The sequence below is a fragment of the Onychostoma macrolepis genome, chromosome 04 (genome assembly GCF_012432095.1).
Source record: "Onychostoma macrolepis isolate SWU-2019 chromosome 04, ASM1243209v1, whole genome shotgun sequence".
NCBI lineage: Eukaryota > Metazoa > Chordata > Actinopteri > Cypriniformes > Cyprinidae > Onychostoma > Onychostoma macrolepis.
The window spans coordinates 28,934,805-28,954,744 of record NC_081158.1 but is presented as its reverse complement, the minus strand read 5'-3'; the positions used below and the strand labels follow the sequence as shown (position 1 = coordinate 28,954,744).

The following is a 19,940-nucleotide window of genomic DNA, read 5'->3' as shown; positions in this document are numbered from 1 at the left end:
CATAGCGCATCTCACAGCAACACTCAATCGTGTTTTGAATGATTCAGTGTTTTGAACGAATCGGTTGAGTCAAAGATTCAATAACCCATGCACAAACATCTGTTGCTGTGTCTCATTTAGAAGGCTGCGTCCTCCGGAGGTCTCATTCGAAGGGTGCATACGTCATCGAGGCTGTCTCATTTCAGAAAAGCAAGTAGGACACTCCGAATGCGACCTTCTTTCACGAGAATTCGGAGGATGCATCAGGTGTATCCTTCGCCGCTACGGATAACCCACAATTCTTTGCGTCGCCATAAACAACCGTCGTCAATTTGAAAAATGCCTGCGCCGGCAGATGTACACACAAGCACAGATGTGATGTTTTCAACTTAACTTAAATTACCTCCAGTAAAAATGTTTAAACTTTGTTCTTCATATACTCCTCCTTTTTTTCTCTAACAGCTGTCTGTTGTACGAACGATGCAGCTCCTCAAACATTGAGCAAAATAAAACTTTTTTTTTTTAAATTACTTTCCAAATTTTAGAAATATTTTTCCTTCATTTAAGTAGTGTGAGAGTGCAACGATGGTCTAAATGTGTTGGCAAATCAACGTGATACTTCCTGTTTTCTTTTCCGCCCGTCCTACGAAGGCTGTCTCGTTTAATTCTAGGTTGAGGACACTTCGTCTACGTTACGCATCCTACAGAGGATGCAACCTCCGGGAGGACTCGACCTCCGGAGGACGCAGCCTTCTAAATGAGACACAGCAAGACTCATTCTTGATGAATCGGCCGTTTGAACGAATCGTTTGAATGAACGACTCAATGACTCGCTTAATAAAACCGCTTATCACCTGCATTTGCGCTCACTATCGACAAACCAATCAAATTTGTTCAAAACTCTTTTTTTTAAATCAGTCCAAACACATTTGAATTTTTATTCAGGAGTTATGTATATACAAAACTATAACTTTTTATGACAGTAGTTTAGTGATAAAAAAAAATTTGCAAATTTTTTTTTTTCTGTTTTTTCCTCCCATCCTGTAGCCTACTCGCGCCCCACCGGTTGAGAACCACTGGTGTACATGAACCACTAATCGGAAGAAAATTACAGGATCATACAGAATGAAGGATAAAACATATGAGATTGAAAAACAAAGATGTCAGTACTTCATATTGAACTGCTTTTTCATCTTGTTAAAAAAAACTGTAGTTTTAGTCTCTTGAGTGGCAAAACACACATCAGAGCTGTTTTCTGTCTGTCAAAGGTAACTAGCAGATCATGAACAGCTTGATATCTGTCATGGAAAAGTAAACAGAAATGTGTCCAAACTATATGCAGGATCCCTCCTGAGCCAAATAACTGACCTTGAGGTAAGGACCAAACATACACCCTCTGTTTTAACAGATCACTCACTATAATACACTCTGTCTGTTATGTTCTTGGATGAAGAGTTTTAAATTAAGGCCTTAAAAAGTCTTAAGTCAGAGCAGAAAATCTTAAATTCATGGCATTATGTTGCCTACATGGCAAGATATTCATTTTTTTGCAAAGTATTTTGTATATATTTTTGCTAATTAAATATTTACACATTTACAAAATACATAAATCAAGATGCATTTACTTAAAATGCAAAATGAAGACATGAAATCTTGTTTTCTGGGAAACTGAACAAAATTAGGTGGGTTTATGCATAAAACAAGAACAAATATGTCAAAGGGGTATGAAAACGTTCCTCTTTGAATTAAGTTGATATTTTAATCATGAACTCAATTCATTTTAATAATTTTCACAGAAAATTACGTTTTAAAGTAATGGAGATTGATTTGAAGCTTGATTGGAAGTTTTTAGTGTTGCTGCTAATACAATTCATTGTGTGCTCCCTAGACATGTACATTTAGAGAACATATGTGACCTTGGACCACAAAACCAGTCTTAAGTAGCACGGATATATTCGTAGCAATAGCCAACAATACATTGTATGGGTCAAAATTATAAATTTTTCGTCTATGCCGAAACTCATTAAGTAAAGATCATTTTCTATGAAGATATTTTGTAAATTTCCTACAGTAAATATATCAAAACTTAATTTCTGATTAGTAATAGGCCTATGCATTGCTAATGAGTTCATTTGGACAACTTTAAAGGCAATTTTCTCTATTAATTAATTTAATTATTGTTATTTTTTATTTTTATTTTTTTGCACCCTCAGATTCCAGATTGTCAAATAGTTGTATCTCGGCCAAATATTGTCCTATCCTAACAAATATATCCTATCCTATCCCATACATCAATGGAAAGCTTATTTATTCAGCTTTCAGATGATGTATAATCTCAATTTCGAAAAATTGACCCTTATGACTGGTTTTGTGGTCCTTGGTCACATATTGACTTCGATTTATTGCTTAAATTTTCTTTACTTGGTTTTAAAAAAGTCTTACATTTACCGTCATGATAACCTCAGATATCCATTATGTTATTATAATATTATCAATGATTAATAACTGGGGTTAAGCTCCTACGGTTACGCGCATCTGTCTAATGAATAATGAACGGCCGCCGTTACGTATGTCCCGGGAGCGCGCACGCACTGAACTCGCGTCGGTTCAGTCTGGTTCCGCTGCCACACTGACCACAGTCAGTCAGCGAACCGCAGGTGTGAGATTACAGTACCGCATGTTCCCAGCCCACCACCCCGGACTTCAAACGTAACCTTTCTTTAAGTGTTTATAATATTTTCACCATGTTGTGGACGGCGAATACGATCATAAGGAAATTCTCCTCGAGCTCTGTGAGTAATCGCATCATCTGCATTGTTGATTTTGCCATAGATATGAAAGAAAGAATGAATGAATGCATACGGGAAAAATGTGCTGTATTGATGGCAGACACATGCATAGGCCTTAAAATAAGTTTTAAGTGTTGGTGGACTCTTAAATAACATTATAATACAGGGTTTACCCATGCATAGTTATTGTAAGCGTGCTGTCAGTTGATATAACCCAGTATCTTAATGCAATGTTGTAGGTGTTACACTTGTGTATTAATTCACTACATATGGACACTATATGCATGTTAATTAGATATAGGGTTCTATATAGTTAAACCGGTTTGGGATTTAATGTTTGCCACGTTGCTTCGCCAGATTACTTCCACTGGACAGATCCGTGGAGAGTTGCATCAGCAGGGGGGCGAGAATATGAAGGCAGATCATATTACTAATGTCACTATTACTAGAACACAAACTATAACTTAAGATCGCATGTGCACTGATAGATAAACATTTTGCATGCATAATCTTGCTATGACAAGCCATAATAAACTTCACTACATGTTTACAGTGTAAGCAATGCTTGAGCTGGTTATGTCTCCCAGCAGCTGTCTAATTTTAGCCCCATTGTGCAGCACAGTTTCAAAGTAGTTTTGCATACAACATTGCCAAAGCATCATATGTACACACAAAACAAAGATTAAAACTTAAAAGATTTTTAAAGGAAAAAAAAAAAAGAAAAGAAAAAACAAACAATAATAACAATACAAAATGGTACGGAATATAGTGAAATAAAATAGACAATGTTGTGCTCATTTTAGTTGAGATCTGTAAAGTTACTTAAAAAAATACAAAAAATGCAATTCATGCAGACAATGACAATTTCGGAATTAAAGTCTTTGGATAGATTGTTTAAAAAAAAACATTAAAAGGCTGAAATTCTTGGTATAAATAGTTTGGCATAATATTTTATTTATGCAAACAATAATAAACTAATAATAACAGCAACAATAATAGTAAAATTTATTATTTATATTTTAAAACAATTTGTTCTCATTTTTATTATGATCTGAATTAAAAGTCATTTGAAAGATTGTTTAAAAAAGTCTCAATAAAGGGCTGAAATTCTTGGTATAAGTAGTTTGGCATTAATTTATTTATTTAAACAATAAAAATAATAATAAACTAAGAATACAAACAATAATAAAATATACTATTTATATTTTAAAAATATGTTTCCTTTTTATCATTATTTGAATTAAAAGTATTTTGAAAGATTGTAAAAAAAAAAAAAGAAAGAAAAGAAAAATGACTGAATTTCTTGGTATTTATTGAATATTTACTGAATGTCTTATTTATTCAAACATGAATAAATAACAAAACAATAATAATATATATTATTTATATTTTAAAACCATATGTCCTCCTTTTAATCATCTTTGACTTTGATTTTGTCATTGTCCCATAATACAGTGAACACTAAATCAGCTTGTAAATATGAAGATCATAGCAGTGGTTGGTTTCAGAGAACAAAGGGTCATATTATGTAATTGGACTAATAAACTAATAACATTTCCGGCAAAATACCGGAAGTGGCGCATTTCACGGACGAGAATCCATAAAACACATTATTAGACTGTTTCCCAAGGCTGCATGATATATTAAGCCCATTTCAAATTAAGAATTCATAATTAAGCATAATTGTGAATTCACAAACGCTACGATTTAATTAAATAATTATATACGATGCAGTTCTAATACAGTATATGCGCTTTAATTATTTACATGCGTGTAGGTTACGTACGTGTGTCACACAGCCGCTCCGTTCACAGTAGTTCCACAGAACTGTTATCATTTACATGTGTGGAGCATCTCAAACTCCATCTCTGCATGTTGTTGTGAGTTTGGGTTTATTAACATTAATCTGGGAACGCAACGTGCGTCATTTCTTCAGATTTGTAAGGTAAATTATTTATAAATCTACACAAACATCGCGGTTTCAAAATAAAAGCACAAACCCTCACTCTGCGTTTACACGTTTTGATGTCCATTCATTTAATTACAGTGGCTATAGCATTTCTGTCCTAAAGAAATGGCCAAATATAAAAAATTAAGTGGACATTTGAATTAAATGGTGCTTGGTCAATATTAAACAAGGATTAGATCACACCGTAATGTGTAAAAATAATCGTCAGGCAGCCTTTGTTGTAATGCGTAATCTACATTAGCTCTGTTTATAATGCATTATGTATTACACTCTATGTTGCACTTTACTTTTGCTTTAAAAAAAGGATTTAATAGAAATTTGGATTTCATTTGGTTTAATAAAATATTCTTAAGTAAAGTTATTGATTTGGTGGGGGGGGGGATTAATCATTTAGATTAATCGATAAATTAGTTGATAGATTAATCAAAATAAAAAATAGTCGTTAGTGGCAGCCCTAATGTCTGGTGAACTTGTTTACAATGTTTTAACATTATAATACTGTTTCTCACAGGTTTACTACCAAAATAAGCTGAAGCTGGCCCTGATTGGCCAGAGCTTATTTGGACAGGAAGTGTACACAAACCTCCGCAAGCAGGGCCATAAAGTGGTGGGCGTATTCACAGTTCCTGATAAGGACGGCAAGGCGGACCCCCTGGGTGAGTGTCAGATGGGTGGGGGTGGGATAGAGTGGAGCACTGACCGTTTTCTGTTACTGTAGTGGTGTCATGGGGGCTGAGAAGTGTCACAGAAGTGGAAGTGAGAGATGGAGAACAGGAAAATGAGAAAGCCCCTCCCTCTTTTGAACGTCTTTAATCAAATTTATCAGGTTTGTGGATAACATTAAGGCCATCATTGTTGTAATGAACACTTAGAGGAAGTGAGGTCGTCCTACTTCAGTCACAATGCTGCATGCCTGAGCAGCACATTGGGTCACAGCTCTACTGTGTTTGAGTGTTTATGTTTGCGTGAGGCGCAAGAGCAGTTCAGTGTTGGGCAGAGAAGGAGAAGTACATCCCGCATAATGACCACATTGTTTCGGTGAAAGTGGTGTGAAGCCATGTGAGGGGAAAAGTCCCCCAGTGATCGGAGCATTTGTGATGTATGTGAGAACAAAGAGGAGACACGATCATTCTTACAAGAGTTTGCATGAATTACAGATCGTAAAGGTCTTCACTCATTACATCAGTATATCGTTGCCCAATGTTAAGTGTACCAATTTTTTTTTTTTAATTTAAAAATATTTAATATTTAAAATCTATTTAATTATCTAATAATATTTAATAATGAAAATAAAAATGACTATGCATTAATAATTTAATTATAAATTGTATTACAATACAGTTATTAATGCATAATTATTTGTAATTATAATTATAAAAATATAATTATAACATTTTATTATAGGTGTATGTGTGTGTGTGTGTGTGTGTAAATATATTTATTTTTATTATTTTTTATCTTTAAAAATATTTTAAAGAATGTTCGTAACCAAACAATTAATGGTAGCCATTTACTTCCATAGTGTGGAAAAAAATATTATGGAAGTCGATGGCCACCGTCAACTGTTTGGTTACCAACATTCTTCAAAATATCTTTTGTGTTCATCAGAAGAAAGAAACTCATACAGGTTTGGAACTTGTGGAGAGTGAGTAAATGATGACAGAATTAAAATGTTTGGGTGAACTAGACTTTAAATGGATGAAACCTTTTTGTGTTCTATTTGTTTTCTTTTTATTTATTATATAATTAACAAAAAGAAAAAAAGAAAAAAAAAAAAGGCCTCTAGCACTCTGAATTGTTACTTTTTGATTAATCTCCAACAAATCATGATTACATAATGTGCTGATTACCATATTAATGACTGTATTGAGGTGGTGAACTGTGCCCTTGAAGTTGATAAAGTGGTAATACTCAACCTGCACTAACAGTTTATTACTGATACATTTATAGATTCAGATATAAAAGACAAGGTCAGTTACTTAAGTATGTATATTGATTTGATAAGTTCAGTAAAGTCTGAATATGCCAGGTGCAACCTTATATAACTTCTCAGAATCAATCTCTCTCTGACCTCAGCGGTGGTGGCGGAGAAGGATGGGACGCCGGTGTTTAAGTTCCCACGGTGGCGGGTGAAGGGTAAGCCCATCCCAGAGGTGGTGGAGGCATATAAAGCGGTGGGCGCCGAGCTGAACGTCATGCCTTTCTGCTCCCAGTTCATCCCCATGAATGTAATCGACTTCCCAAAACACGGCTCCATCATTTATCACCCCTCCATCCTGCCTAGACACAGAGGAGCCTCTGCCATTAACTGGTGAGATTTTACCAAAGTGTAATTCTTTATAACTAAACTAAAAATGAAAATTTGGTCAAATTTTACTCACCCTCAGGTAATCCAAGGTGTATGTGAGTTTGTTTCTTCGTTGGAAGAGATTTAGAGAAATTTAGCATTACATCACTGAATGGGTGCCGTCAGAATGAGAGTCCAAACAGCTGATAAAAACATCACAATAATACACAAGTAATCCATGCGACACCAGTCCATCAATTAACATGTTGCTGTTGCTTCCAGCTAAAGTATGGGTCCTCTGTTTATAATATTGCTTTCTCCAGTGAAAAACTCATCTTGTCTGAATCAGGAGAGAAATATGCACAGATTAAGCTAAACAGTCCAAAAGTAGTTGGTAGATTTTGATGTGAAGCATTATTATGGATTATGGATGCATGGATTTGTTTCTTACAAACATGCAGCTTTTCACTTCACAAGACTTTATTGCTGGACTGGAGTCGTGTGGATTACTTTTGGATTATTGTGATGTTTTTATCAGCTGTTTGGACTCTCATTCTGACGGCACCCATTCACTGAAGAGGATCCATTGCTGAGCAAGTGATGCTCTGATGAAGTAACAAACTCATCTACATCTTGGATGGCCGGAGGATAAGTAGATTTTTAGAAAATTGTCATTTTTGGATGGACTATTCCTTTAAATAAAATGGATTTAAATATATGTGTGTGCAGGACACTAATCGAGGGTGATAAGAAAGCAGGATTTAGTATATTCTGGGCTGATGATGGTTTGGACACCGGCCCCATCCTGCTCCAAAAGGAATGTCCAGTAGAGCCCAACGACACAGTGGACACACTTTATAACCGCTTTCTGTTTCCAGAGGGCATCAAGGCCATGGTAACTATGAAGAAAATATTCAAAATGACAATTTTATGCAAAACTAAATGTTAGATTTTGACTCCTATGAGGTTCATGAATCGCAGTTGACTTACAAATTGTGTTTAAACAGGTAGAAGCTGTACAGCTCATTGCAGACAGCAAAGCTCCAAAGATCCCTCAGTCTGAAGAAGGAGCCAGCTATGAGGGAATCCAAAAGAAATCCAATGCTAAGGTGAGACACAAAGACAATTATTTTAATCAGTCCAAATTAAGCTTAGGGTTTTCAAAGGTAAGCAAAAAAGGTCTAGAAAAGTGAACATCATTTTATCTGTCTTTGCCTCTCTTTCTCCAGGTGAATATGGCTCAGCCAGCAGAGGCCATCCATAACTGGATCCGCGGTCATGATAAAGTTCCGGGTGCCTGGGTTGTCATCGATGGAAAGGTGCGTTTTCTAAACATATAGTTAGTTAGTTTGAATCTTGATCAAAATGGGACCATAACAAAAAGATACTTCATATTTGGTATCAAAAACTCATTTTAGACAAACTCAAGACTGACTAATTCTGATGGTCAGATGTTAAGTAGGTGATGGTTTTACTTTATAGTAATGTGTGTGTGTGTGTGTGTGTGTGTGTGTTCTGTCGTGTAGCCAGTAACGCTGTACAGCTCATCAATGCTGAGCGGGTCAGTGCCTGCAGGTCAGCCAATCGAGGTGGAAGGGGCTTCTCAGCCTGGACTCATTGCCAAATCTGGGCTCATTCTGTTTGGGTCTGATGGAAAAGCGGTTAGCTTCTGCTCTTTTATTTACTTAGCTTGTAGGCTTTTAATGCATTAAGTCTGTGCTACAAATTCATATTAAAGAGAATTAACTGCTTTATTACAATATCACTGTGCAGCTCCAGGTGAAGAACCTGCAGTTTGAGGATGGAAAGATGATTCCTGCATCCAAATACTTCTCGTCAGATGAGGCTGCCAGTTTGGATCTCACAGACGATGAGAAGAAAATGGCAGAGGAAATCAGGGTATGTGTATGTTTATGTGTGTCAGAAATGTATTTCAGTATATATTCGAGCAATTATATCATTTATATGTTGTTTTATACTTGTCTAGGCGATCTGGAAAGGTATTCTGAGTAATGTAGCAGTTATTGATGACACAACCGATTTCTTTAAGTCTGGAGCTGCTTCTATGGATGTAGTCAGGTGGGTCTGACCATCATTTATTTATTTATCTTGTCTATTTTATTGAGCTTTTATTTTTTATTTTAGTTGAAGTTTTAGTAAATGTTTTTCTATATATTTCTATTTCTTTTACCGTATTGTCCCGAATATAAGACGACCCTGATTATAAGACGACTCCCCTTTTTCCAGATGTACCTTTTGGAAAAAGGCTTTTTGAAATCTAAATCTTGTTTTTTATTTTTTTCTCTCTTTCTCTGTAAAACATTTTTCTTAAATTATTTTCAAATTGCATATTTTTCCTATTTTAATTTTTGTTTTGAAAGTGTGGTAAATACTGGTAAAATGTACTAACAATGACATTGAAAAATATACACTTTTTGATATACCATTGAAATAACATGTAGCCCATCTGAATTATGACATTTAGGCTATCCATCTCATAGCCTACCAAAATTTTATCACAGTAGAAGTGAAATCTTATTGTAGTCTTCAAATCTGGGTACTGTCTTATGTTTTAAAATCACTTACAGAGGAAGTTTGGTCCCATCAGGCTAACATGACAGTCACGATCATGCTGCTGTAAGCTTTTCTTTTTCTTTTGTTTTCACTTGCGATCTTTACAACACACATTACATTACATATTTCATGGCACACTTGTTTTATGCGTTTTTGGCGCCACCTATTGTTGTGGGTGTATTACTGACATGTCAAAGCCTAGACCCTGAATATAAGACGACCGCGTTTTTTCAGATGTATTTTCAAGAAAAAAAACATCGTCTTATATTCGGGTCAATACGGTATTTTTTTGTATTCTATATATTTGTAATCTTTATTTCTATTTATTTTTTGTATTTAAGCTTAATTTTTTATTAGTTTATGCAACATTTCTAATTATTTTGTTAAATTTTTTCATCTTATATTTGTATTTTATTTCAGCTTTATTTCAGTGACTGACATTTAATAATTTTGTTAAATATTTCATTTTAGTTAATAATAACACTGAAACTAAGAGGCAAAAAAATATTGATATTGATGCTACAACCGTGATAACATTAACATGATTTACCATGTATACATATAAATATTGATTCAGTATTTATCACGCAGAAGTATTTTGAGTTCATTTCACATGCAAACAGCCATTCACAACAGTCTTATTAAAGTCATATTAAAGTCTTAAATGTAGCAAAAACAGGTTGTTTAATTGTATAAGACGGTGGAATATGATCATGAAAACTAAATTATGACTATTTTTGGATGAAGGAGACCTTTATGAACATTATAAGTGGATACTGCGTTATTGTGATTGTTTGGTTTAGATTAGTGGAGGAGGTGAAGCAGAAATGCGAAGGAGTTCAGCTTCAGAATGAGGATGTCTACATGGCCACCACCTTCCAGAGCTTCATCCAGATGTTCGTCCGCCGCCTGCGCGGAGAAGACCAGGAGGAGGAGCTGGTCATCGACTACGTGACAAAAGACGTCAATAACATGACAGTGAAGATGCCATATCAGTGTTTCATCAACGGCAACTTCGAAGATGCCGAAGATGGAAAGACATACAACACTGTGAACCCAACAGATGGCTCAGTATGTTCAGTCATCTCAAACACACACACATAAAGTCACCTCCGGCATGACTAATGGTTGTGTTGGGTTTCAGGTGATCTGTAAGGTGTCATATGCATCCGTGGCGGATGTGGACAGAGCGGTTAGTGCAGCCAAAGAGGCCTTCGACAACGGGCCTTGGGGTAAGATGAACCCTCGTGACCGTGGAAGGCTGCTCTACCGGTAAGATGTGTTAGAGAGTTTTGTTGACTTTTTTGAGCCACTGGGCCAATATTTGACATAGATATGAAAAAAAAAAAACTTGTTTGCAAACAAACAGTAATACATCATTTGACCTAGAATTGATTTCTCAGAGAACTTCCTGTTGGGCATACTTTATTTGCAACAAAATGGGAACTTTTTGACTTTTATGTGTAGTTTGGCTGACCTGATGGAGGAACACCAGGAGGAGTTGGCAACTATTGAGACGATTGATTCTGGTGCCGTTTATACTCTGGCCCTGAAAACACATGTTGGCATGTCCATTCAGACATTCAGATACTTTGCTGGCTGGTGCGACAAGATCCAGGTAGGTGTAGGTGTGTGTGTGTTCACTCAGGCCTTCATTTTATAATTTCCTGTGGCTGACGCATCATGTCCTGTTCCTCGCAGGGATCAACGATACCCATCAATCAGGCCAGACCCAATCGCAACCTCACCTTTACAAAGAAAGAGCCTCTGGGGTGAGTGATTGTAAATGAGTGTGTGAGTGTATGCAAACATGATTAGCATGAATGTGTAAGATGGTGTTTGTTTGTGTCTCAGTGTTTGCGCCATAGTGATCCCTTGGAATTACCCACTTATGATGTTGGCATGGAAGAGTGCAGCCTGTCTGGCGGCGGGAAACACACTTGTCCTGAAACCTGCTCAGGTACACACACGCACAAACACAAAAAATATTATTAGTTTTATATGTATATATATATATATATATATATATATATATACATACATATACATATACATATATACATATAAATAATATTATTATAAATTATTATTGATTATAAAAATATACACTATACAATAAAAGCTAAATATTATGTGAGATATTCATTATTATAAAAAAAGAAAACTGAAAACAAACTTGACTATATTCTCAATTCTTTTGATATTCCTTTTACATTCTCCCCCTACTATATTTTAACCAAGTAAAAATACTATTACATAAATAATAACAATTGAATTATAAAAAAATAATAATAATAAACGCAACAAAAGAGTTGCGTTTATAATTTTGTTCAGTGTATAAACGTGTATATATATATATATATATATATATATATACAATATACACAAAATATGACTTACTTTTTAACTTACTTTTTGAGAAAAACAAAAACTTCCACTTACTAGCTAGTGGTTCTCAAACTGCGCGTACCCCTGGGGGTACGTGAGGTGACGGACGGGAGTAGGCAAACAAAATGCTGAGCTTTGGCATTCATTTAATTCTACCCCAGTTTAAAGTAACATTATAACCGAGCATGTATTTCTGACATGTATTTCTGACAAAACAGGAAAATCGGAGTGCTGTAAACTCTCAAATGCCATTTTTTTTTTAGGTCAAATTACCTCATCTTTTGCGGTCAAAACTGACTGCATCCACACAAGCAGCGTGCGTATGATAGGATGCCCACAGAGTGTGTTCATTCATGTGCTGCTGTTCATTGTATCTTCAAAGTAGATTTGTAGCTCTTATAGCATGAAGAACAAATATTGACAAGGACTATACATAGAGATTGATTTAAGAAACTCTTCGATACAGAAACATACCCTGTGCGAGTTATTGTTTTTCATCTCTAAAATACAACCAAGAATACAATTTTCCCTGAATATTCAAACAATTGCAACTGTGACATTTATTTTATATAACAATTCAACAAAAAAAGTTAATATTTAGTGAAAATTTTACATTTTAAATGTAGCTACATTTTAAACACAATATTGTCAATTGTTTGTTATATTTTACAACGAAATAATAATATTTCCAACAAAATCTGCGACAGAACTGGTGTGTGTCTCCAAGCAACAGTGGTGTTTCATTAGTGAAGGAATCTGCAGCTTTGAATGATTCGAAGAGTCAGTGATTAATAACCCATTCATAACTACAGCCATTTGCTTCATTACTGCATGAATGAATGAACGAACGAACGAAAGAATGAATGACATGATGCTTCGCTCATTAAGACGGTAACTTGCCGTCCACCTACTGGCGATTCTAGTTTTAAATCTACAAGTTTCACTTCGTTTTGGTATCATTTAGTGCTTTATTTATTATATTAACAATACACTTAATGGCATGTTAAGAATATGACATTAAACATGATATACAATTAATAATAAGGCTAGAAAAACTTTGCCTCCCTAAAGGTAAAAAAATGCACCTGTAAATCAATTTAAGGGTGCAAATATAGTCCCTTAATGGAAAAGATATGACTGCGGTCTAAGTGGGGGTACTCAGAAGAATGTTAAATGCCCCAGGGGGTACGCCACAGTAAAAAAGTTTGAGAACCACTGAGCTAGATTATATTCTTAGTTCTTTTGATATTCTCTCTCTATAGTCTCCCACTAACTGCACTGATATTTGCCATTAGTTTATATTTATATATTTATTTATATCAATATATATTTATTTATATAAATTAATATGTATACTATATTTATACATATTAATTTAAAATTTAAAAATACTATTAAATTAATAAGAATTAAATTATAAAAATGAAACAGTATACAAAAAAATATACAAAATATGATTTAATTTCTAAAAGGCAATCAATTGGATACAAACTAGACTACATTCTTTAATTCATTTGATATTTTCTCTATATTTTCCCATTAACCACAGTGAAATTTGCTGATTTTATGTTTATATTTTTATATATATTTATAGTATCTGATAAAATATAAATTAATACATATACTATATTTTAATTAAAGTACAGATACTATTAATTAAATAACAACTGAATTATATAAAATAAAAATATACAGTACAGAAATATTAAACAAAATATGATTTATTGATTGTCCAAAAAACACAAACTATTGGAACTAGACTTAAATTGTCTTGATTTTTCCAGGTAACCCCACTAACCGCGCTGAAGTTTGCCGAGTTGACAGTCAAAGCTGGCATTCCCAAAGGAGTCATCAACATTGTACCAGGATCAGGTATCAGGATTCGACTCATCTTTCGAGTTGTATAAACAAATAGATCTCATTCGCAGTAATGCACTTACAATGAAAACCTATGGGTTTCATTCTAGAAGGTTCAAAAGCAGAAATGTCCAGCTTGTCTGTTTGTTAAAGCACATGTATATTCCATACAAAAAAAGTGTTATTTAAGCTGTGAAGTTTTAAAGGATCATGTTGTCACTGAGATAAGATCAGTGTTATTTATTGCTTAACTTTCTTACTCCCTGTGACGACTGACATTTCGGTCATCTCCTTCTCTCAGGTGGTCTGGTCGGGCAGAGGATGTCCGATCACCCTGATATCCGTAAGCTGGGTTTCACCGGCTCTACTCCCATAGGCAAACAAATCATGAAAAGGTGAGTCCCATTCATGTAATTTGACTAAAGTCAACACTATAGTTGATTACTCTGTTGCTATTACTCAAATATGTCATGTACAATGACATTCAATCATTCAAACTCTTATACAGTGCTTCGAAAGAGCCCCCAGCTGATGATTTCTGTTGTTTATGTTGCAGTTGTGCAGTCAGTAACTTGAAGAAGGTTTCTCTGGAGCTAGGCGGTAAATCTCCCCTCATCATCTTCAGCGACTGCGACATGGACAAAGCAGTGAGAATGGTGAGAGAAGACAACTAGTGTCAAAAGTTACAGATGCACGATCATCGTCGTCTTGAGCTTACTGTGTGTTTGTGTGGACGTTGCAGGGCATGAGCTCTGTTTACTTCAACAAGGGAGAAAACTGTATTGCTGCTGGCCGGCTGTTTGTTGAGGAGTCCATTCATGACGAGTACATCAGGAGAGTGGTACGTGTTTCCTTCGAACATACTGATTGTATATTAAAGCCTGCGAGCTGCTTCTAGATGATGACATGCTGGTGGGTTTTTGTGTGCTCAGGTTGAGGAAATCAAGAAGATGAAGATTGGAGATCCTTTGGATCGCTCCACAGATCACGGACCTCAGAATCACAAGGCTCACCTGGACAAGCTGGTGGAGTACTGTGAGCTCGGCGTGAAGGAGGGAGCAACGCTTGTGTATGGCGGGAGACAGGTGGCCAGACCAGGTGAGACCTCCAATCTAACCAGACACCCATGATTTAAAAGGGTTTGTGAACATAAATTGGTTTTGTGAATGTTTTTGAATGTAAATAAGGCAATTTTGGTCATGTATAATCATATATGTATTACTCCCAGTGTTATTTTAGTATCATTTGTATCAGGGGTGTCAAACTCTGCTCCAACACCCAAACCATGTAGTCTTCAATTGAGCCTAAAGGACTCGATTAGCTGGATAAGGTGTGTTTAATTAGGGTTGGAGCTAAACTCCATTCCAAAGGAATTGAGTTTGACACCCCTGATTTATATGCTATAATAGTATTTCTTAATATTTTGAATTGCCTTTTCTTTTTTGATTTTAAAGTTGTACTGATTTTATGTATTTTGGCATTTTTATTAGTTTTTTAATATATTTCTATTTTTTCTATTTAACTTTATTTTATTTCAGTTTTAGTTTGATCGATTGATTAGTACTTTAACTTATTTCAGTCAGCTTTTAAGGCACGTTCAAGTGTTGCAATTTAATTACAGTTTAAGTTTTAGTAATTTTGTTATGTGATTTTGTCATATTTATAAGTTGTTTTACATTTGTATATTAATTATATTTAGCTTCATTTTTTATTTTAGGTTTAGTTTTTAGTCATTTTAAGTAACTTTTTTTCAGTTAGCTGCCAAGACACAATTTCTCTTTTTTTTTTTTAATTTTAAGTTTTTTAATTTCAGTAGTTTTAGTCATTTTATGAGCTTTTGTAATTTTTATTAGTTTTTTTCTTCTTCCAGTTTTAGTATTTTAAGTACTTAAACCTATTTATTTCAGGCAGCATTTCTAATTTTCTTTTAAGTTTTCTAAGTTTCAGTGTTTTAACTAATAATTGTATTTTATTTCAACTTAATTTCAGCTACCAAAAATTATTTTCAGTAGTTTTGGTTAATAATTTAGTTATTCCATTTCTAATATCTGCCCATTTATGCTTACAGGCTTTTTTATGGAGCCCACAGTCTTCACAGATGTAGAGGACCACATGTTCATCGCCAAAGAGGAATCATTTGGCCCTGTTATGGTGGTATCCAAATTCAAAGATGGGTAAACTGGCTTTTGGGACCTTAGTAGGACTTTTTGTGGCAGTCAGACCTGCAGAATGATCTAAATCCAAGGCAGGAGCTCATTAGAACAGCATCTAATATGATTTTTTGATGCTCATCAGTGATGTAGATGGAGTTCTGAGCAGAGCCAATGACACAGAGTTCGGCCTGGCCTCTGGAGTCTTCACCCGTGACATCAACAAGGCCATGTATGTGAGCGAGAGACTGGAGGCGGGAACCGTGTTCGTCAACACCTACAACAAAACCGATGTGGCGGCTCCCTTTGGAGGCTTCAAACAGTCTGGGTTTGGGAAGGACTTGGGTAAGAGTGAACAAAACACACGGTCTCAGTACTCTGTATTACTTTAAAACCAAATTTATGAATATGCATGTGTATACAGGTGAAGAAGCCCTGCACGAGTACCTGCGGACTAAAGCTGTGACGGTGGAGTATTGAATGAAACCTGTGGTGGAAAAGACTGCATGGCCCGTGACTGCAGCTGGTGGCAAGTGGCTGGACTGTCTTGAAGCTGGTTTGATAGGAAAAGCATTTCCTGCCATGACTACACTGATGTGCCTACGTTTTTTATCGCCCTTTTTTCTGGAAATGTTTGGAGTGGGACAAATGCTGACTCGCCAGTTTACACTGGCTAACAATGTTTTAAAATGGAAAAAATGGCATAAGACCTCCAAGTGGACCTAAGGACACAGAATCAGCCACAAATCAGATCAAGCATTGTTTTTAACTAGTAAACACTGAGGTATCATACTGAGATAAAGTGAAGTATCAGACTGAGTCAGTTTCAGGAAGTAACCACAACACTATAGTGATCTTGAGCATTTCCTAATCATGTTTCCAGAGACTAGTAATTTGTCTGTTCATGCTGAATGTGAAACTGCTGCGTGATGCTGAAACCAAGATAGAAACCAAGTAAGCAAAAAAATGTCCTGTCGCTCATATCACAGCTGGTTAGGACAAAACTGCTTATTTACACAACTGTTCAAAAGTTTGAGGTCAGTAAGATTTTATGTTTTTGAAAGAGGTCTCACCAAGGCTGGATTTATTTGATCAAAAATGTAATTTATTTCTGATGCAAAGCTGAATTTTCAGCATCATTATTGCAGTCTTCAGTGTCACATGATCCTTCAGAAATAATTCTAATATGCTGGTTTGCTGCTCTTGAAATATTTCCAATCATCAATTGTTGGAAACTGTTGTGTTGCTTCATATTTTTGTGGAAACTTTTCAGAAGAACAGCATTTTTTGAAATAGGAATCTTTAGTAACATTAGAAATGTATTTTAGAAGTACTGTCAAATTTCATCATTTTAATGCATCCTTGCATAAAAGTATTATTTCTATCAAAAAAAAAAAAAAAACTGACCCCAAATTTTAAATGGTGGTGTTCGTGGCCTCAGCATGTTTCAGTTTTTTAAGCTACTCAGCCAGTTGCACATACACACAGTGTTTAGTTTTACATATATAGTCTTGTATTTAAAAGCCATGTTGCGTCTCTGCCACTTTATGAAATCTGTATTACCATATTTGTACATCCCAAGGGTTTTAATTATGCATAGCATTTTCACATCACTCATTTTTATTAGCATAACTGTATATATTTTATTAGAGGATATGACAACTTGTCTTATTTTATATATTTAATTTTGCATTCCAGACAGATGATTGGAAAAGGAAATGATATAAACACACTATTCTTTTTAAAAGGAAGTTATTTATTTTGTTCAAAAATATTGGACATGCTTGATGGGAAAATAGGTAATAGTAACTTACTCTTGAATTCAATGCAATGTGAAGCATTGCCACATTCTTGTTAAAATGACTGAAAATATCTGTTGTCGAATGTTCACTGAAGATTCATGATGCTTTTGTTATGCATGAACACTTCGAGCAATGACATGCATTTGACAAAAGATGAAATGTTATCATATGAAGATGTTAATATATGAGTATTTTAGGTTCTGTATAAGTTGTCAGTCACATTGGAAGTGTCATATTGCCAAACAGTCATTACACACAACAGTATTTCAACTTTATAACAACTACAAACAAAATGTCGGGAAACCATTTTTACAATAAAGAATGTAAATTGAAAAAAAACTTTGTTTTTCTTGATTGAAACATTGAACTTTTAATATAGTTAATGCCAGAATACAATCCATTTTTCCAAGTATACTCAACTGAGATAACACAAAAGAGTGACTTTTAGTCTCCCCAAAAATAAACATTTGCTGAAAATGTACTCACCCTCTCATATGAGTTTGGTTCTTCATCAGAAAAGATTTGGAGAAATTTAGCATCAAATCACTTGCTCACCAATAGATCCACTGCAGTGAATGGGTGCCGTCAGAATGAGAGTCCAAACAGCTGATAAAAACATCACAATAATCCACATGACTCCAATCCATCAATCAATCTCTTGTGAAGCAAAAAAGTTGCATGTTTATAATAAACAAATCCATCATTAAGACGTTGCATTTTTTGGTGAGCAAGAGATATAATGCTACATTTCTCCAAATTTGTTACGATGATGAAACAAACTCATCTTGGATGGCCTGAGGATGAGTACATTTTCAGCAAATATTCATTTTTTCAGTGAACTATTCCTTTAATCACCTTTTGGATAAAAATATCTCCAAAGAACATGAAATGTCAGTCCGCCAGCTCACCAGGAAATAAAATCACTGGTCTGTGCTCATTCCAAACAACAACAAACTTGGAAGGGTTATATATTTCTTTAATAGGCACAAAAATGGCCTGGCGTGAGTCCAGAGTTCCAGTTGGCAGCATGTGTTCTCTTACTCGCCCTCTTTCTCCATCACCTGGATGTTGGCCTTTCTCTTTCTGTCACCTGGAAGTTTGAGTGTCTTTGCAGTGACAGTTTGCACCTCGTCCTCTGAGCTGTCTTCCTCTGATGACGACGATGACGACGACTCATCCTCTTCACTGCTGTCTGAATCCTCCAGTTCAACCAGAGCCACGTCCTGCAAGGCAGACACATCTGGTTATCATAGAAAAAGTGAAATATTGTTATATTTAGACACGTTAAGATGAACTACAGCAGGTGGCGAGACCAGACGCACCATCTCAATGATTTTCTCTGTGTCCTCCACACTCTCAATGTCAAAGAAACCAGCAGGAGCCTCGTCTATCTGTTGTCTTAGAGACTCATTAGCTTGGGCGATTTGGGGAAGGAAACTTTGCAGTCTGTCCAAGACTAGCACACAGAAACAATACACTCTTATTTAATAGATTGCAGCAATTATGCATTAAAGATAACCTAACAGATGACATGAACATACTCACCACTACTTCTGGGGACCCTTTCTGTCTGCACTGAAGCACTTTTAGAGTTCAGCAGAAGCTTCTCATGGATTCCTGGAGACATCAAAGTTAACAATTCATTTAAGATTAAGCAAATATATAATGTGTATATAACTTATTTGATATAATGCAAATAAGAAGTAACAACAAAGCACATAAATGTCTACATTATGATTTGAGAGTAATTCTATTCAACTGGTCAACTTAATAACTTTATCTAATCGCAAATATGCAAAACGAATCACACATGAGTGTTATCTCTGTAAACTCTAGTTAATTTCCTCTGTAAACCTGGAATCGAGTCTTTTTTTTTTTTTTTTCCAAATAATGTCTCACCTTTTCCGTTGCCACAGGCCAATAAATCTGTAGAAGAGGTTTTCTTGATATTGTTTTGTGTTTGAGCCATGGTTAGTTCCTCACATGTATAAATTCACTTGCATCCACATGTATTTTTTCCACAACATAATAACTTCCGTGTTGTAGGGTCGAGCCACTGTTGGCGCCCTCTAGAGTTTTGGATGTACGTGCAAGAATCGATAAGAAAATAAAAGAATGTTAACATTTTAGTGTAGAACCTCAAGT

At 35.3% G+C, this 19,940-nt stretch overlaps 2 protein-coding genes across 4 annotated transcripts; one reads left to right on the top strand and one right to left on the bottom strand.

The window, feature by feature from the left end:
* Positions 1 to 2,576: 2,576 nt before the first annotated feature.
* On the top strand, positions 2,577 to 17,588 carry aldh1l2 (aldehyde dehydrogenase 1 family, member L2). 3 transcript variants are annotated; one of them, XM_058772696.1, is made up of 22 exons: positions 2,577 to 2,771; positions 5,249 to 5,393; positions 6,814 to 7,048; positions 7,754 to 7,919; positions 8,032 to 8,133; positions 8,254 to 8,343; positions 8,551 to 8,685; positions 8,798 to 8,923; positions 9,012 to 9,103; positions 10,402 to 10,669; positions 10,743 to 10,870; positions 11,066 to 11,216; positions 11,300 to 11,370; positions 11,453 to 11,558; positions 13,771 to 13,858; positions 14,145 to 14,238; positions 14,400 to 14,499; positions 14,586 to 14,684; positions 14,776 to 14,941; positions 15,912 to 16,017; positions 16,139 to 16,338; positions 16,418 to 17,588. In XM_058772696.1, exons 1-22 carry the CDS (start codon positions 2,724 to 2,726, stop codon positions 16,471 to 16,473), a joined length of 2,772 nt encoding a protein of 923 aa, XP_058628679.1. In that variant the 5' UTR covers positions 2,577 to 2,723; the 3' UTR covers positions 16,474 to 17,588. The 3 variants fall into 3 exon arrangements, with proteins under 3 accessions (XP_058628679.1, XP_058628680.1, XP_058628681.1); XM_058772697.1 differs by lacking the exon at positions 2,577 to 2,771 and adding an exon at positions 4,229 to 4,648; XM_058772698.1 differs by lacking the exons at positions 2,577 to 2,771; positions 5,249 to 5,393 and adding an exon at positions 5,406 to 5,563.
* Positions 17,589 to 17,728: 140 nt separating this feature from the next.
* nopchap1 (NOP protein chaperone 1) lies at positions 17,729 to 19,853 on the bottom strand. The gene is made up of 4 exons (XM_058772700.1): positions 19,695 to 19,853; positions 19,341 to 19,412; positions 19,118 to 19,251; positions 17,729 to 19,018 (listed from the first exon to the last, which is right to left on the bottom strand). The coding sequence occupies exons 1-4, from the start codon at positions 19,762 to 19,764 to the stop codon at positions 18,833 to 18,835; spliced, it is 462 nt and encodes a 153-aa protein (XP_058628683.1). The 5' UTR covers positions 19,765 to 19,853; the 3' UTR covers positions 17,729 to 18,832.
* Between the last annotated feature and the right edge of the window lie 87 nt (positions 19,854 to 19,940).